Here is an 18,362-nt window from a genome sequence, read left to right as displayed (position 1 = left end):
TGCTCTTCCCTCGATTGCTTTCCAATGGAAGTGCCTTTAAAAAAAGATTTAGATAGAGGAGGAAAAAGATACGAGGATTTGGAAGAGTCCTTAGAAGCCATCTAGCCCAGTCCTTTCATTTGTGGATGTTGATGTGGGAACTGAGGCCCAGAAAGATTAAGTTGTTTGCTAGGTCACACAAAGTGACAGAGTTGGAATTCTGACTTAGTTCTACTATGTTCAAAACCTAGTGCCTTTTATTGTACCATAACCTAGTAATCTCCCTAAAAATGATTATAATGTTAAGACAGCTTACTTTCCCTCCTCATCTCTGCCTCCTGGCTTTCCTAGGTTCTTTGTAGGAATAGTTATAATCTTACCTTTTACAAGAAAAGATTTCCCAATCCCTAATTATAGTGCTTTCTCTCTATTGCTTCCCAGTTTTCCTATATGTAGTTTGTTTGTACATAATTGTGTGTATGTTGTCTCTTCCATTATATTGTGAGCTCCTCTAGGGCAGGGATTGTCTTTTGTCTTTTTCTGAATCTGCAGTACTTAGCACAATAACCAGCTCTTATTATTATTATTGTAGAGTCATTGCTAGGTAAGGCTAACTCTTCACAACCCCACTTAAAGGTTCCTGGGCAAAGATGCTAGAGTGGTTTGACATTTCTTTCTCCAGATCCTTTTGCAGATGAGGAAACTAATGGATACAAAGTTAAATGACTTGCCCAGCATCACACAGCTAGTGTGTCTGTGGCTGTACTTGAACTAAGAGCTTCCTGATTCCAGGTCCAGCATACATACTTAATAAATGCTTATTGATTGGCTTTTAATAAAAGGATAAGATGTCCATTTTCACAAACTTTATTTTTATTTTCCTCCAGATGGCCCAATTTTTTCCATACCCTAATTATTTACAAGAGGTAGGAAATGGACACAAATTATTACCACATAACAATTTGTCAAGACCACATAAAATCATAATTACCAACACTGGTATTAAGTATTCAGGATGTTATTTTCATGGAGAACATGAGGAAACTGTCAAGGATAATTGAAAAACTCCTGGTTATCAAGAAGAGCTGGAGAATATGATTTGGTTAATTGAATATTCAATTAAAGTGAACATTATGTGCTATGTGTGGATTGCCAATTTTCAAAATAGAAAATAATGAAAATGTATTTCAATGTTGGAAATTTTTTTTGTTGTTAAAATTATTTCGCATTTTTTCTGAATTAGTTTGTAAAGAAAAACTGGTTATCTGAGTTATTGAACATTTGTATTCTGGATAAATAAGACTACTGTACCAGTAGACTACATCTACATAACAACTTTATCTTTTTGGCTCAGTTTCTTCAACTATATAGTATAGTTACACCTAAATTTCCACAGGTCTGAAGAGGATTTATCATTCATAGATGATTTTTGTTTCTGGTACAAACTTGTGACTATCACAATGGGGAATTCCCAATGTAGAAGCTCTCTTTACAAATGTAGATCATCAGCTCCTCTTAGAATCTCGGAGTTCCTTGATAGTATGAAGAAGTTAAATGTTTTACCCGAGGTCACAGCTATTGTGTCCTAACCTGGACTTTGAACCCAAGTTTTTCTGACTCCAAGCCCCTCCTTTTCTATTGATGTTGCCATGTTTCTCAATGTATAGTTTCATTAAAGCCAGATTCAACTATTTTGTAAAAATTCCTGACTTTCAAACATAAACCAAAATTATTTTTATAAAAACGTGCTTTTTAACTGCTGATATTTAAAGACTATGCACTAAGTTATTGTAACCATCAGTTCTACAAAATCCAAACTTTTCTAAAGTTTCTTCAAAACACTTGGATCCAGGGTGAACATTTGCAATTATGGCTGTTTTGGCATTACCTCCAAGAGAATCCCGTAGTAAGAAAGTTAAGTTTGGAGTCCCTGGAGCAAACATGTCTCTGCTTTCCATTGCCCACATTGACAAAGAGCTGTAATCATTTGATCGATTTATATTGCCTGCTTCCTTCTGTATGTGTATCTTTTTGTCTTTCAGATCCAGCCAAGTCTACCAGGTTGAGCTGGGAGAACTGAATATTCACAATATCATCATTTTCCTCCATTGACCCTATTGTAATTGTAAGGGCAGCATGAGACCCAGAAGACTCTCTATTCCTAGATGTAGCTGTCACAAGTCTCTTTCGCCATCTCCCTCATAATATCTGATGGGCTTCAGCAGCAGAAGTTATGGCCTGTTCAACAGCTCCAACTACACAGACACCCTTCTTGATGTGTTCTCTTCAACACAGCCCAGCAGAAGCAGAAGCCAGAACATTAACTATGTGCTCATTGTATGTTTCAATGAATGGGTACTTACAGAGGAAACTCTTTCCAGCTCCGACCTTTTCCTTTTCATGATCAATTTTAAAAAAAGAGAGATTCAAAACTTCTGGGAATGATTCCTCTGAGATTATGGGTGAAATGATCAGATTCAGATGGTCCCATCATAGTAAATGTTTTTCCTGAGCCAGTTTGTCCATATGCAAAGATGGCACCATCATAACCATTCCTGCAGGATTCAGCAATGCTTTTGGCCACACTTGAGTATACAGACTCCATAGTAGTGTCCATAGCTGCAACATGATCAAATGTGAAGAACCTGGGCTCTGGTTTAGAATGCAGATGGAGAATATTGGAAGCAAGCACTGGATGCAAGCCAGGATGCTCTCCATCACTGAGGATGGGTCCCTTAATACGGGGACGGACTCGTTATTTATGTGGTTAGACTATGTTGGTGTTGCAGCATGAAAACTATCTTTGACACCAGGTGCTATGATGCTTCCAAAATGTAAACCCCAACCTGAGCCCTTAAAGACAAGCAGCAACTCCAAGTCAGAGAAAAATGGCGGCATTTCAAAATCTGAACTTTTCTAAAACATTTCTGTAAACAAAATATTTCAGAAATGAAAATTAGAATCTCCTGCAGTCAAAGTATGGTTTTCTACACATTTTCCCCTATATAGTCTCCATGAATGATTTGCCTATATAATTTTACCTAGAAAACAAAACTTTTTTGTTTTTGTCAGAAGCTGGAAATTTCAAATAGCAAATGACTTATGCTCGTCTTACCCTTTGGTGAAAATGTCAGGCATTCACATTTCTACCACTAATGAACAACCAGCAATTGTTTTAATCTCATTATTTTCCACCCTGAAGGACTGCTTACAGAACACAGAAATAGTTATGCTTTCTTTTTATAGATTTTATTGGTAAGGCTGAAATAGTTTCAGCTTGAAAGTAAAAAAACAATTCAGACATTTGTCTTTTGCTTCTTTCCCATTGTAGTCTAGGGCCACATAATAGGCACTCAACAAATGCTTGTTTAAAAAAAGCTAAAGAAATGTCATTTTTCTAAATAAGCTATTTCTAAATAAATTTAAAAATATAATTTTTCTAAATTTTAAAAACTTTGAAGTTCCATATAAATCATACTGGGATTTGCTGAGCCATGTTCTTTTAGTGTATAAATTACTCCCAAGTAATAAATTGGGAAATGTGAGAAACTACACCTACTCTTTGGGTAAATTATGGATTTTATATACTTACAGATCCTGCAGAGACCAGTCTCTTTGGAATCCTAGGGAATGACTCTTGTAACAGGACATTAAGACTCTATTTACCTAGGCTAGTTTCCTATTGCTAAATAATTCAATGAGTTAAAATCTCCCTCTACACCTTTGAATGGGAATAAGAGGAAGTTACTAGAGGAAAGCATTTGTGTATGTGTGTGTGTGTGTAATTTTATTTTTGTCTTTACTTTTGTATTTCTAGAAAATAATATTAATTGTCTATTGAACTGATCTGGTCGACTTAAATGGATGTAGTCATTTGGAAAGTAGCACATATTTCTTCACAGAGAAAGTATTACTCGCTTAATAAATGTAAGAACTTATTTACAATCTTCTTCTGAGCCTGTCACAAAGATATACTGAGTCAGGATTTGAAACCACATCTCCCAACTCCAAATCTGGGGCTCTTTCCACTGTACCATAGCTCTTTTTAATACATACTGTATATACCATTACCCCCAACTTCTATTGTTGTAACAATATTGCTATTAGATTATCTTATTATTTATCATCATTATTATTATTAATGATGAGATATTTAGAGGATGAATTAACAAGATTTATTAACTGATTTGTAACTTTATAAATTGCTTTCCAATTTGTCTCCTTTTTGACTTGTGCCATTGATTTTGTTATTATTAAGATTGAGTCTACTATTCCATCCTGTTGAGATCTTCATAGGAACAGTTTAAGGGCCAGCAGGGGCCACAGAAGTCATCTGGCCTAACTCTCACTTTTTAAATGAAAGAGTGAACTTTAAGCCTTTTCAAGCTATGCTGGCTCTCTACATATTAAAGTCAAGAATATGGCTGACTAGATAGAAGAATGCTGTTTCTAAGGTTTAGCTTTATCTCTATACGTTTTTTTGTTTTTGTTTTGTTTTTTGTTTTGTTTTTTTTTGCTTATCTACATAGGAAGATGAAAAGGTCTGGAAATGGAAAACAGGAGACTCCCAAACCCTAAAAAGCTAGTTGGTAGCTACTGAGTAAATTGGTTAGGGACTCAGGGTAATGGAGGTTTAGAGACAGCCATCTAAAATGCTGGATTTGGCGATTGTCATTTAGTTGTTTTAAGTCATGTCCAACTCTTTGTGACCCCATCTAGGTTTTCTTGGCAAAGATCCTAGAGTGGTTTGCCATTTTCTTCTTCAGCTTATTTTGTAGATGAGGAAACTGAGTCAGACAGGGTTAAGTGATTTGCCCAGGGTCACACAGGTAGTAAATGTCTGAGGTTAGATTTGAACTCAGGAGGTTGAGCCTTCTTGACTTCAGGTCCAGCACTCTATCCACTGAGCTACCTAGCTATTCTTAGGTATACATTACATGACCAGATATGCCTGCTAAAGTTGTATGGCAGTCAAGACTATTAAAAGTCACAGACAAGCTCCAGTAAAGTTACCCAAATTCATCCCAAGTTCTCATGGGAAGCAAGGTGGAAGAGGGGTGCTACCCATCAACCTATGGCAAGAGGAAACAGTGGAAGTGTGAGAATCCATCTATACCAGTTCTCTCTTAGGTGAGAGTGTGTGGGCTTTGATGGTAGATAAATATAAATGATATAAACATATGTCTGCTAATGGTAGGTTAATAATAATAAATATGAAAAGTCTCTGAAAGGTAGATACTATTATCGTTCCCATTTTACAAATAAGGAAACCGACACAGAGAGGCGAAGGTTTCTTAGAGTCACATAGATATTAAATGTCTGAGGAAGAATTTTAACACAGAACTTCCTGCTTCCAGATCCAGAGTTCTATTCACTACACTACCTGGCTCCCTAGATTAACTCTAATAGATATTGGTGAGGGTTTAACAGTTATACAGTTTATAGTAAGGTCTGCAGAAAAGCCTGTCAGTATGATTGGCCCAATAGGCATCCAAATTCTAGTTTTTATAACAGTGAAGTGTCCAAGCCCAGATTTGAACCCAAGACCTCCCCTCTCTAGGTCTGGCTCTCAATCCACTGAGCCATCTACATGCCTATTTTTAAAATAATGTATCCAGCAATACCAAGAGCAGAAAATGATTTGTGGAGGGAGGTGGGAAAGGGCACACCATATATCCATTATCTGGATTAAGGAGTGCCAGACAATCAATTCTTAATGCTTCTTGAAGAAATTGAGAATGTATTAAATTCAGGCTCTGGACTTTAATTTCTTAAATTCAGGCTCTGGACCTTAAATTTCTTCCACGGGACCCACAAGAGTATGGTTTCCTATATTACTTCACCAAAATGAAATAGGTGTCTTGCCAGTTGTAATGGCACAGTGTCTAGGTGTATTCATTCTGTCTTAACAACAACAACAAAAAGTATTGATAGCTTCTGTTCTACATCATCTTCCTTTCCAAATATATTCCTCTCCCTTTTGCCCAAAGAGTCATCCCTTGTAGCATAGAATAAACGTAATGAGGAGAGCAGTCATTGAGGGCTGAATTTTTAGAGCATGCTCAGATGTGTCCTTCCTGGTGAGTCATTAAGGGCACATGCAGCTCTGTTCTCTGCCTAGTTCCAAATGAATAGGGGGAACAACTTTGGATATATACTGTTTATTATTTTTAGGAAATGTCCTTCTATTCCTAAACTTTGCAGTGTTTTCAATAGGAAATGTGTTGTATTTTGTCAAAGGCTTTTTCAGCATCTATTGAGATAATCATGTGATTTTTGTTTGTTAGCTTGTTGATATAGTCAATTATGTGGATGGTTTTCCTAATGTTGAACCATCCTTGCATTCCTGGTATAAATCCCACCTGATCATGATGGATAACCCTCTTGAACACTTGTTGGAGTCTTTTTGCTAGTATTCTATTTAACATTTTTGCCTCTATGTTCATTAGGGAGATTGGTCTGTAGTTTTCTTTCTCTGTTTTTGGTCTGCCTGGTTTTGGAATCAGTACCATATTTGTGTCATAAAAGGAATGGTAGGACTCCTTCTTTGCTTATTATATCAAATAATTTGTGTAGTATTGGGATTAGTTGTTCTTTGAATGTTTGATAGAATTCACTTGTGAATCCATCAGGCCCTGGCGATTTTTTCCTCAGGGAGTTCTTTGATGGCTTGTTCATTCTTTTTCTGATATGGGATTATTTAAGTATTCTATTTCTTCTGCTGTTAATCTAGGCAATTTATATTTTTGTAAATATTCATCCATATCACCTATCTTGCTATATTTATTGCCATATAATTGGGCAAAATAGTTTTTGATGATTGCCTTAATTTCCTCTTCATTAGAGGTAAGGTCTCCCTTTTCATCTTTGATACTGTTAATTTGGTTTTCTTCTTTCCTTTTTTAAAATTAGATTTACTAGTCTTTTGTCTATTTTATCTGTTTTTTCAAGATACCAGCTTCTAGTCTTATTAATTCAATAGTTCTTTTCCTTTTGATTTTATTAATTTCTCCTTTGATTTTTAGTATTTCTAATTAGTTTTCACCTGGGGATTTTTAATTTGTTCATTTTCTAGTTTTTTAAGTTGCATGCCCAATTCATTAATCTCTGCCCTCCCTAATTTGTTAATATATGCACTCAGTGATATAAATTTTCCTCTTAGAACTGCTTTGGCTGCATCCCATAGGTTTTGGTAAGAAGTTTCATCATTGTCATTGTCTTCGATGAAATTATTAATTGTTTCTATGATTTGTTCTTTTATTAAATTATTTTGGAGAATCATATTATTTAATTTCCAATTAGTTTTTAGTTTGCTTCTCCATGTATTCTTATTAATAACTATTTTTATTGCATTATGATCTGATAAGATCATTACATTTATTATTTCTGCTTTTTTTGCATTTGTTTGCCATGTTTCTATGCCCTAGTATCTTTGTGAATGTTCCATGTGCTGCTGAAAAGAAGGTGTATTCCTTTTTGTCCCTATTTATTTTTCTTCATATATCTATTAACTCTAATTTTTCTAGGATTTCATTCACCTCTCTTATCTCTTTCTTATATTTTGGCTTGATTTATCTAGATCTGATAAGGGAAGGCTGAGGTCACCCAATAGTATAGTTTTGCTATCTATTTCATCCTTGAGCTCCACTAGCTTCTCCTTTAGAAATCTGAGTGCTATACCGTTTGGTGCAAACATGTTGAGTATTGATATTTCTTCATTGTTTATACTGCCTTTTATTAGGATGTAATTACCTTCCCTATCTCTTTTAACCAGATCTATTTTTACTTTGGCTCTCTCAGAGATCATGATGGCAACTTCTGCCTTCTTTTTCTCATTTGAAGCCCAATAGATTTTGCTCCATCCTTTCATTTTTACTCTATGTATGTCTGCTTTTCTCATGTGTGTTTCTTGTAGACAACATATGGTAGGATTTTGGTTTCTAATCCACTCTTCTATTTGCTTCTGTTTTATGGGCAAGTACATTCCATTCACATTCAGAGTTATAATTATCAACTGTGTATTCCCAGACATTTTGATTCTCTCTCCTTTTCCTGTCCTTCCTTCTTTCACTATTTCCTTCTATACTAGTGTTTCTTTTCAATTGGTTCCCCTAATCCCCTCCCTTATTGTTTCTCCCCTCTCCCTTCTTATTCCCCTTTTATTCTTCTTTAGGAGCTTTTTAAGCTCCCTTCCTAGTGTTACTTCCCTCCCCACCAGTCCTTTTGTTACCCTTCTACTTCTCTATAGGGCGAGAATCAATTCTCTGCCCCAGTGGATCTGATTGTCCTTCCCTCTTTAAGTTGATTTCAATGCACTTAAGTATTAAATATTTCCTCTTTCCAACCTCTTTACCCTTCCCTTTCACTGTATTGTTATTCTTCCCTGTTGGCACCACACGCTTCTTTATGGAATATAAATTTACTCCATTTTGTTTGTTTTCCCAATTTTCCTAATGTTACCTTTTTTTCCTCTCTAGTTTTGTATATATTTATACATACATACATATTATATATATATATCTTGACATTTCATCCTATATAATTTGTCACTATTCCCTCTATGTAAACTTCTTCTAGTATCAGTACCCTGTTGATAATAACAATTTTTAATATTTTCCTATATCTTCTTTTCTTCTAGGGATACAAATTGATTGAACTTATTAGGTCCCTTAAGGAAAAGATTTATTTTTTATTTTTTATTCCCCCCCCCCCTTAATTATCTCATGGTGATTCTCTTGAGTTCTACGTTTGGGCAGCAAACTCTCTAAGTCCAGTTTTTTCTTTATGAATGCTTAGAAATCCTCAATTTTATTGAATGACCATACTTTTCCCCTGCAAAAATATAGTCACTTTTGCTGGATCATTGATTATTGGTTGTAGACCCAGTTCTCTTGCTTTCTGGAATATTATTTTCCATGCCTTCCAATCCTTCAATGTAGATGCAGCCAGATCCTATGTTATCCCAACTGTGGTTCCCTGATATCTGAATGACTTCTTTTTAATAGCTTGTAATAATTTTTCTTTGTCTGGTAGTTTTTGAATTTTGAATAATATTCCTGGAAGTTGTCAGTTGTGGATTAAATGTAGGAGGTGATCTGTGGATTCTTTTAATTTCTACTTTTCCCTCTTGTTTGAAAATGTCAGAGCAGTTGTCTCTGATAATTTCTTGTAAGATGATATCTAAACTTTTTTTTTTTGTCATGATATTCTGGTAAACCAGTAATTCTTAAATTGTCTCTTCTATTCTGTTCTCCAGATCTTTGGTTGAATCAATGAGGTGTTTCATATTCTCCTCAAATTTTTCATTTTTTAAATTTTGTTTTATATATTTTTGCTGCCTTGTGAAGTCATTTGCTTCTAGTTATTGAGTTCTATTTTTTAAAGACTGAATTTCATCCCTGGCTTTTTGGTCATCCTTCTCCTTCTGGTCTAATTTTCTTGTAGATCATCTTTTGCCTTCTTTGCTTCATTTTCAAGCTGGCCAATTCTGGCTTTTAAGACTTTATTTTCTTGTTTTAGTTCATGTATTTCCTTTTTCAAATTATCTTCAGCTTCTCTTCATTGCTTTTTGAGTTCCTGAAGTTCTTGAGTTAATTGAATTTTGAAATCTTCCAAAGCCTGTGTCCAATTTGCTGGAATTTCTTCCTCTTCTTCTATTTCTATTTCATTTGCTCTCTTTTCACTTCCTTGAAGGAAGCTGTCAATTGTCATTTCTTTTCTCTTCTTGTTTACTCATATTTTTTTTTCCTTTTCTCTTCTGCTAGTTTGAGTAGATGGATTTAATGAGCTTTGATGAAAGATCTCCCCCCCCCAGCTGGCAATGGAGGCTTGTAGTTACTTTCTCTGCAAGGGTGTTGAAGTTTCCCTGCCCTCTAAAGACTTATTATCTGTCCAATTGATGGGATTAAGCCTGTATTGATTGGATTAGTCCGTATTGCTTAATGTGCCCTGAGGCTAAAACCTGGAGAGGAAAAAAAAAGAAGTGGGGGGACAAGATGGAATGTTTTTGCTGAGCTATACAGCAGTAGGGTCCCCCTGATCTGTCCTTGTGGTTGATCTGGTTTTCTTTCCTTTTGAAGCCCTTTGTTCTCTATCTCAGTGTGATGAATCCAGGCGGTCTGAGGTTTGACTCCATCTAAGCCACCATCTTCCAAGCATTTTTGCTGCATTTCTCTGGCTTTCTCCTCCAGTCACCTCCCCTGGTGCCTGTGTTCAACTCCCCAAAAGTCCAGCTCCAGCAAGGTCCTCTCTCCAGGCTGGTGCACCCACCTGCTTGGAGATTTCAGGGGCCACTAGAGACTCCATACAGCATATGGGGGAGGGGTCCTGGGATTCCCCTTCTATACCCTCAGACTCAACAGTTCAAGAATTCAAGCCTTTTTCTTGGCCTACCTCTTTAGCTGTCCAGCAGTAGGATTCCCCCTGCTCTTTCCCATTCTTAGATTTGGTCCTCTTTCTTCTCAAAGTACATTGTTTTCTATCTTGGTGTGGAAAGGTGCGGAGGTTTTAAGATTTGCTCCATCTAAGATGCCATCTTCCTAGAATCTGGAAAAACTTTGGGAAATTGTTTCCACTCATACTGGACTGAATGGGTGGCTCTGTGGGACAATGTTGGCTGTGCATGCAGAAGAATCATTGACTCAAGTGGCATTAAGCCAAAACTTAGTTTGAATGTGGAAACAGGACCCCAAAATGTCTCAATCTCATTGAGAACTAAATTGTGAATTGCTAAGTGGAGGGAAGGGTGGCTGCCCTATTTGCCACCCAGTCTCTGTATGTCACGGAGCATATCACACCTCTGGTTTGGTGTGTGTATGTGGTATGTGTGTATGTCCATTCTTTCCTGCTTTTAAATGAGTATTTTGAGAGGAGAGTGCCCAGATAATGATGTGAGTTAAAGAGATCAATCAGAGTTGCTGGAAATTCTACTGCCAATCTGAAACAATCGAGAGCAGTAAGCACTGGAATGTTAGGGATTAAATTCAGAGGAAGCACCTACAAAGGGACACGGAAAGACAGTCATTCAAGATTGGTACCAATTTCAGGGAATGTGACTCCTGGGAATGAAGAAGAAGACAGGTACTGATTCTTGCAGCCTTGCCTACTATGATTCTCATGAAGACTCCACAAAGGAGGAGAAAGACGTCTAGGGGCTGGAGTTGGGAGGTATCACCTTTTCAAGCATCCTTTACACATGTGCCTCACTATCAATGGGCAGACCTTGTATGTTCAAGATAGGAGCACCTCTCCCTGCACTGTTCTATACCTTCTTCATAATCTCTCTCGGGAATGTTTTTATAGCCACTGTCCTTGCAAGATAACCTTAGCAGATGCCCTTTGCTGAACACTAATTTAGGCTACCCCTTGATTGATAATGGGAAGCACACCGGTGGAATCTCTGAAGCAACAGGACTAGGGACCTCAAGATTACTTCCAGACTGCTTAGATGAGAAATAAAGTGTGTCACTGGTAGTTTGGTGATTGTGTGAGTTAGGGACGTGATCCCAGAGGGATTATTACATAAAAAAGAGAGTGGGGGGCAAAGTAGTTCAGCAAATCAAACACATTAACCAATGTGAGCATGTATAATGTTCTTCAACTACAAGCCCCTCTGCAAAGAGAGAGGCACATATAAAAAAAATCTCTTCTTCAGGCCTAGTTTAAGTCAGGATAATTATAATTTGATAATGTTCAACTCACTCTGTCTTAGAATTAAGTCCAGAGGATCTGGCAGAGTCAAGATGGTGGCTTGGGAAACTCTCTCCAACAATCCTTCCAAACCAATATTTATAACGTGCATCAAAGAAAACAGAAACCCAACCCCAACAAGAAGTCACAGGACTCTCCTGCTGAACACAACTTGAAAGGCAGACACAGAGAGTCTATTTTCATAGGATAAGGGAGAGGCAGGCTGGCTGAACATCCCTTGCCCACCTTGCTGAAACCTCTGATAAGACCAGGATGGCTATGTGAGCCCTGGGCAGAGACTACAGCCTGGTGGGAAGGCTTTAACCCACCAAAAAGGGCCAGGGCTCTTACAATGGCTGAAAAGGAGGAACTTGGGGGGCAGGGGCACCAGACACCTTTGGCCCTACTAGCTACAGTGAAGAATTTGCCCCAGGGAGGTCAGAGAAGCAGATTGAATCCAGTATGCAAGTATGCAAGCAGAGGATTGATAAAAGAAATGATTTGGCTTCAGGGCACAGCAGTTCAAACACTGGTTCAGCAAATCAGCAAAAGCTCACAGGGCTGGGGTAAATAAATAAATAAACAATAAGTAAATAAAATGAGTAAACAAGAGTAAAAAAAAAGAAAGCTAGAATTTGAAAGCTCCAATGGGAGTAAGAACCATAGAATAAAGTCCATAAAACATTTGCAACGCACTTTTCTCACCGAAACACCATAAATATCTCAGTTTTCTAGACTAACCTAAGGCTGAATGGCTTGGATGTGATGGCAAATGTTTAGCAGCAGGATCTAAAAAAATTATGCCCAAGACTGCAGTATCCTTATTTTCCATTAGTTTCTTTAGCATACAATCAACAAAACAATAAATCAAGACCTCATCTGTAACATTTGCCAGTTTTTGAGGTTTAAATGCTTCCAGTGAAAATTTAACAATCAGCTCTCAGAAACTGGCTCCAGCAGACCACTTGGTGAGAGGTGAAGAGATTTATCCAGTCACAGATATTATGTCTGAGACATTAAGTGAACTGAGGAGTTTTGAATTGAAGAATGCTTTTTTTCTGCTACATTCTACTATGGTCTGACTTTCTGGAACATAAATATAAATACATACACACAGCTATATTTTTGTCTAGATATAAAACTTTATATATGTACATATATAGCTAAAACATGCCACACAATACACATACACAAACATATCTGTACATATACAGCTGGTTGTCCCTACTAGGGTCAGCAAGGCCACTGTCAATGTTTATTTGAGCTCTTGAAGGGATTGCCCTCCACTGTCAAATAGGGAGCAATTCTGAGGAAGTAGGAGACGGCCCAGCAGGCAACTTGCACTATTAGGCAGGACATTATGAAACCGCCTTGATTTGGCATATTAAAAAAAAAAACAACACCAAAAAACTTGTACTGAGCAGGGAAACATGCTTGAGAGCTCTGAATGCAGTATGTAGCTAACGCTGCTGACTCTTAGCTACTACCTAAGCCAATAGTTTGTTTCCTTTAAAGGAGCAATTTCTACTTTCCAAGGTAGCCATTTCCTGGGATACCTTGGTCAACCATCAATGCAATTTCTCCATTTCTGGAACCCTGAGCTAAAGAGTCCATAGCATCTTGGTAGGTCAGGAGATGCTATGATGTCCTAGTTGGATGGTGTGGTTGGGAAAGAGTGGGGAAGGGAATCCCCACCATGGCAGAGGGTCAGGGTCTCTACTGAGAGCAAGGCGAGTGAAGTGAAAGGATGAGCTGGTCTGGCACTAGAGTTTCTTCAAGGCACCAAAATTGGGGGGTGGCTCAAGGCAAGTGGGAAACTGATAGGAGGAACAGAGATTTTACAGGGAAGGAGACTGATTTTACAGGGATTACTTCTGTTTTTAGCCTATGCTCCTGTGACAGTAGTGTGATCACAGACCACGTCTTTCATGCCCCTTTCTCCTGAATTAGAGATGAATTGAGACAAAGGCATAGATGCCGGGTTGGGAGAATGACAGTTGTGGTGTGTCTATGTCTCGCTCCCAACTTCTTTTGTGTACTGTGGCTCCCAGCCCTTCACTACCTCCATGTTGTCCTTGCTATTTCTCATTCCTCATATGCAAGCTGTTGCCCAGGCTTGGTGATTTCACCTTTGCAACAATATCCCTCATAGATGCCTCCTTCTCTCCTCTGACATTGCCACCTCCCTGGCATCTCCCTCATCAGCTCCCACTTGGACTACTGCAGTAGCCTGCTGGTGGGTCAGGCTGCCTCAGATCCCTCACCACATGAATCCATCCTCCATTTGGCCTCCAACATGATTTTCCTGGCTGTTCCACAAACAAGACACTCCAACGCTGTTTCAGGCATTTCTCTGGCCGTTCCCTCTTGTCTGGGATATTGTCTCTACTCATATGAACCTCTTGACCTCCCTGGCTTCCTTCAAATTCTAACTAAAATCCCACCTTTTACAGCAAAGGTGTGAAATACTGCTACCAAGGGCCACATGCAGTCTGTAACACTCCCAAGTACAGCCCAAACCAGATTAAAATGTAATTGGGAAATACTTAGCAAAATAAAAAGCATAATAAAATACAGAAAATATTATATTCATCCTGCAGAGATCCCTATGGATGGTCTGGTGGCCCCAGTTTTTATTTGAGTTTGACACCACTCTGGCAAGAAGCCTTTCCCAGCCCCTCTTAATTGTAGTTTCTTTCCTCCATTAAATAATCCTACTTTTCCTATATATAGTTTGTACATTATTTATTTGTGGTCTCCCCTGGTAGACTGTGTGTTTCTTGAGGGCAGGGACTTGTTTTTATGCTTCTTTTTATATCCCTAGGACTTGTTAAAACAATACCTGGCATGTACTAGGCACTTAATAATGACAAGTCACTAGAAAGCTTAAGTTTGTGTTAAAAGGGCATTTCAGATAGAGCTCAGGCTACTTATATGATTGATTATTCTGAGTCACACTGAAATTTCGTGGTTTAGTGAGAATTAATCCAGGAATATATTAATAAGGTTGTACCAGACTTTGCACAATTGATTCTCAGGCTGAAAAATCAGTTGTTATAATTAAAACTACTTTGCTCACCTCTATTTTCAATGTATTTAAAGATATAGCATACATACCTATTCAACTTATACTGCATTTGGAACTCTCTTTCTTTTGCTGCATTAAGTTCATTTTGATACTTGAGAAGTTGTTCTCTCATCTTGGAGACCTCTGTTCGAACTCCCTCTGGAAACTTGTCGGCTTCCTCCAAGTTTTTTTGTAGCTTTTCTATTTCCACGGTGAATTTTTTGGCATCATCCAATAATTGGAGCTCAGACTCTTGGGTGCTGTATTTATGTAAAATGATAAAGAGTTATACAATTAAAATGGCTTGCTCCTAGATGTCTGGAGTGGAGTGGGAAGGAATCTAGGGCCACATCTATGCCTGATTTTCTCCTTCTGGTGTTCCCAACTCTGTATCTGTTATTTTGTTCTCTATGAATTCCATAGCTTCCTCGGTCTTGTTGCCATCATTGCACCAGGCAATCACCTATTTATTCTGAGTTATGTTTTGTGAAAAGTCTCTATTTCTCTTAATTCAGCCAAGAAAAGTTTAGCATTCTTCAAAAGGAAAATCTACTAGGACCTAAGAGAAAATAAGTCAAACTAAAGCCTTCATTCTTATCTTGGTCCTTAGCATTCAAATGAGGAAGGCATTTTCCTATCAGATTCTTCTTCTGATCTGGACTGTTCTGCAGTGACTTTGCAAGATCCTCTCCCAGAATTTTCCTATGGTTTTGTGTCACTAGAATGCCCATCTTTATTCTAAATCCATTTTTTATTTTTATTTTTTTTAAACCCTTAACTTCTGTGTATTGGCTCCTTGGTGGAAGAGTGGTAAGGGTGGGCAATGGGGGTCAAGTGACTTGCCCAGTGTGTAAATAGAATTAGCTCGAGCCCATTAATAGTCAAAAAATCTACTCAACCTAAGCGTGCTAATGATGTCACTCTCACCTCCCTCCCTTAGTGGGGAGGGGAGACGAGTTACCCACACGTGACAATAAGTAACAAATCAAGAATAAGGGACTGCCCTTTGGGCAGTCCAAATCAATGTAGAAACTGCCATTTGTCCATTTGAATTAGAGGTGGACCACAGGAAGTGATGAAAGACACTATCTCTTTAAGTTAGTGAACTTCCTGTGGGGGCAATTGCCATCTCCAACTGGAAGAAGAAGCATCTCCTGAGACCACAGAACGTTTATGCTCTATATTGTCACGTGGGTAAGTTAGGCTGACTTCCTTGGCCTAGCTGGGCCTATTCTAAACTCTGCCTATCTGGCTGTTGGGCCTTGTGGCTTACAGCTTCATTTATTAAGCTTTATAACCTTCTTCTCCCTCCATCCAGGCCTTTGGCCTGGACTAGCCTCTCTCCTTTTCTCTTTACTCCTACTTTTTACCTCCAGACTGTAAATAAACTCTTCAACCCGATGCTGACTTGGGTCTGATTTAATTACGGAATCAACCTAAATTGTTGATTCCTGGCAGCCACATATTTAATATATATCTATAAATACCTAAATTTTCCTTCTTACACCAGGGTCACATAGCTGGGAAGTGTCTGAGGCTGGACTTGAACCTAGGACCTCCCGTCTCTAGGCCTGGCTCTCAATCCACTGTGCTACCCAGCTGCCCCTCAATCCATTTTTATATGGCTTGTTTTGTTTGCTGAAAGCATATTCTTTGATTTGGTAAAGCTGGTTCCCATTTTGGCTAAAACTTGGCTTGTATAATCTCTCAATTTCCTTCGATATTTAGCATCCTATGATTTCTTTTATGTAGTGTTTGAAGCTAGCATCCAGGTTCTTGCCTCTGCAATCTGGCTCCAACCAATCTTTCCAGATTTTTTTTCATATCCTTCTTTACTTTCTCTGTGTTGCAAACTAACTGGACTATTAGCTGTTCCCTAAACTGAGCATTGTCTTCTATTACTGTGCTGTCAGATAGCCCATGCCCCATTCCTATAAATGCAGTTTCTCCTCTCTTCAGGTCAGGTGCCACTCCCTCTGCAAAGTCTTTCCTGATGCATTAATCATCAATATACTCTCTCTGCTCAAATGATTTTGTATTTATCTGTGTGTGTGTGTGTGTGTGTGTGTGTGTGTGTGTGTGTGTGTGTGGGTGTGTGAGTGTTTTTGTTTGTATTGCTTTAGGTAGAATGTAAGTAGAACTATTTTTTTAAATTTTATTTCCTCTTTAGCACAGTACCTTGCATATAACTGATGCAATCTGGAAAATCCATAAAATTTTTGGTTCTCCATTCATACTAAAGAAGTCTGAAATTTTTCTTTTTCTCTTATGGTATTTACAAAACCTTTTTATAGAATTTGGGTAAAGTATCTGGTTGTAGGCTATATATTTCTAAACTTTTTCTTTGTCCTTTACTGGTTTCCACAACAAAACTCTCAAAAAATTCTCATTTAATTCCCTATGCTGACCCATGATATATCAAAACTGCAATGAGGAAATTTACAATATGGAAGGGAAAACCGTATTCTTCCCACCCTTTTTGATTCCCTCCAACTTGTCCAAACTGCGAAAGACTGGGAGCAGAAATTCCACCAATTTTGAATCACTGGCAGGGATTCCCAACATTCTTGGGACTTACACTCTTGATGCTATCACCATCCAATGCTGTGGTTAGAAAGAGCAGTTATGGAGGGGGAGGGAAGGAACTTGGTGAGGAGTGGGAGTCTAATGAAGTTTTTTCCCTTGTCTTTTCTTCCCTGCCTTAGGGTAAAATAAGAAGCAAGAAAAGGTCTGGAAGATGGTGGGGAATGATGGTAGTGATCTTGACAATGGCCACAAGATACATAATTAGGGTTAAAAGGCAGTCAAGCAAAACCCTCACCTAGTCAGAGAAGACAAGGGAGGGAGATCCTGCCGTCTTATGCTAGCAGTGCATCCATGGACCCTTTATTAATTGCTGAAGCCTTAAAAATATAACATATAATATTTCTTTTTTTTTAAACCCTTGTACTTCGGTGTATTGTCTTATAGATGGAAGATTGGTAAGGGTGGGCAATGGGGGTCAAGTGACTTGCCCAGGGTCACACAGCTGGGAAGTGTCTGAGGCCGGGTTTGAACCTAGGACCTCCTGTCTCTAAGCCTGACTCTCACTCCACTGAGCTACCCAGCTGCCCCTCATATAATATTATATATTTGTAACTTCCTGGTTATAAAGACACTATAAATAAGTCTTTAAAAATCATCTTATTTTTCATTTAGGTAAATGCTGCCCCCAAAGCATGCAAAAATATTTTTTGCTTAAATTAAAATGTAATCAAAAGTGAAACTTCATTTATACTAGAGAGGAAGAACTAAAGCCACACGTCTTTATCCCTTCAGTGTCAGAGCAATGTGCAGGCCCTGGATAATCACCATATGGCTGATAAGGCAACCTAAAACTTTTAGATTTTTGCATGTTTTTGATGCTCCAAAAATAGGAGCTATCTGCAAGTCTGAACATCTTTTTACTTTCCTTACCCCTCCAACTACATTTTAAGGGCAAAAGAAGTTCTAATTTCACTTATGTATTCCTAGAACATAACCACAGATCATTTTGCATTGAATTTGGAATAAATATTTATAGAATTTTGAAAGTCCTCTGACTATAAACTATTATTCTCTCTTCTCCCTAGCCTCCCCTTTATCTTCC

The 18,362-nt window shown here is 38.1% G+C and overlaps 1 protein-coding gene across 1 annotated transcript in view; it reads right to left on the bottom strand.

Moving 5' to 3' along the window:
- CCDC146 (coiled-coil domain containing 146) overlaps window positions 1-18,362 on the bottom strand; it is a 159,499-nt gene that overhangs the window by 80,457 nt on the left and 60,680 nt on the right. Inside the window, exon 3 of the mRNA XM_044679051.1 lies at window positions 14,785-14,994. Coding sequence (XP_044534986.1) covers window positions 14,785-14,994 — 210 coding nt within the window. The remainder of the gene's footprint in view (window positions 1-14,784; window positions 14,995-18,362) is intronic.

Source organism: Gracilinanus agilis, chromosome 5 (genome assembly GCF_016433145.1).
Source record: "Gracilinanus agilis isolate LMUSP501 chromosome 5, AgileGrace, whole genome shotgun sequence".
Taxonomy (NCBI): domain Eukaryota; kingdom Metazoa; phylum Chordata; class Mammalia; order Didelphimorphia; family Didelphidae; genus Gracilinanus; species Gracilinanus agilis.
The sequence above is the reverse complement of the archived record's forward strand: the minus strand, read 5'-3'. Positions and strand labels throughout refer to the sequence as shown.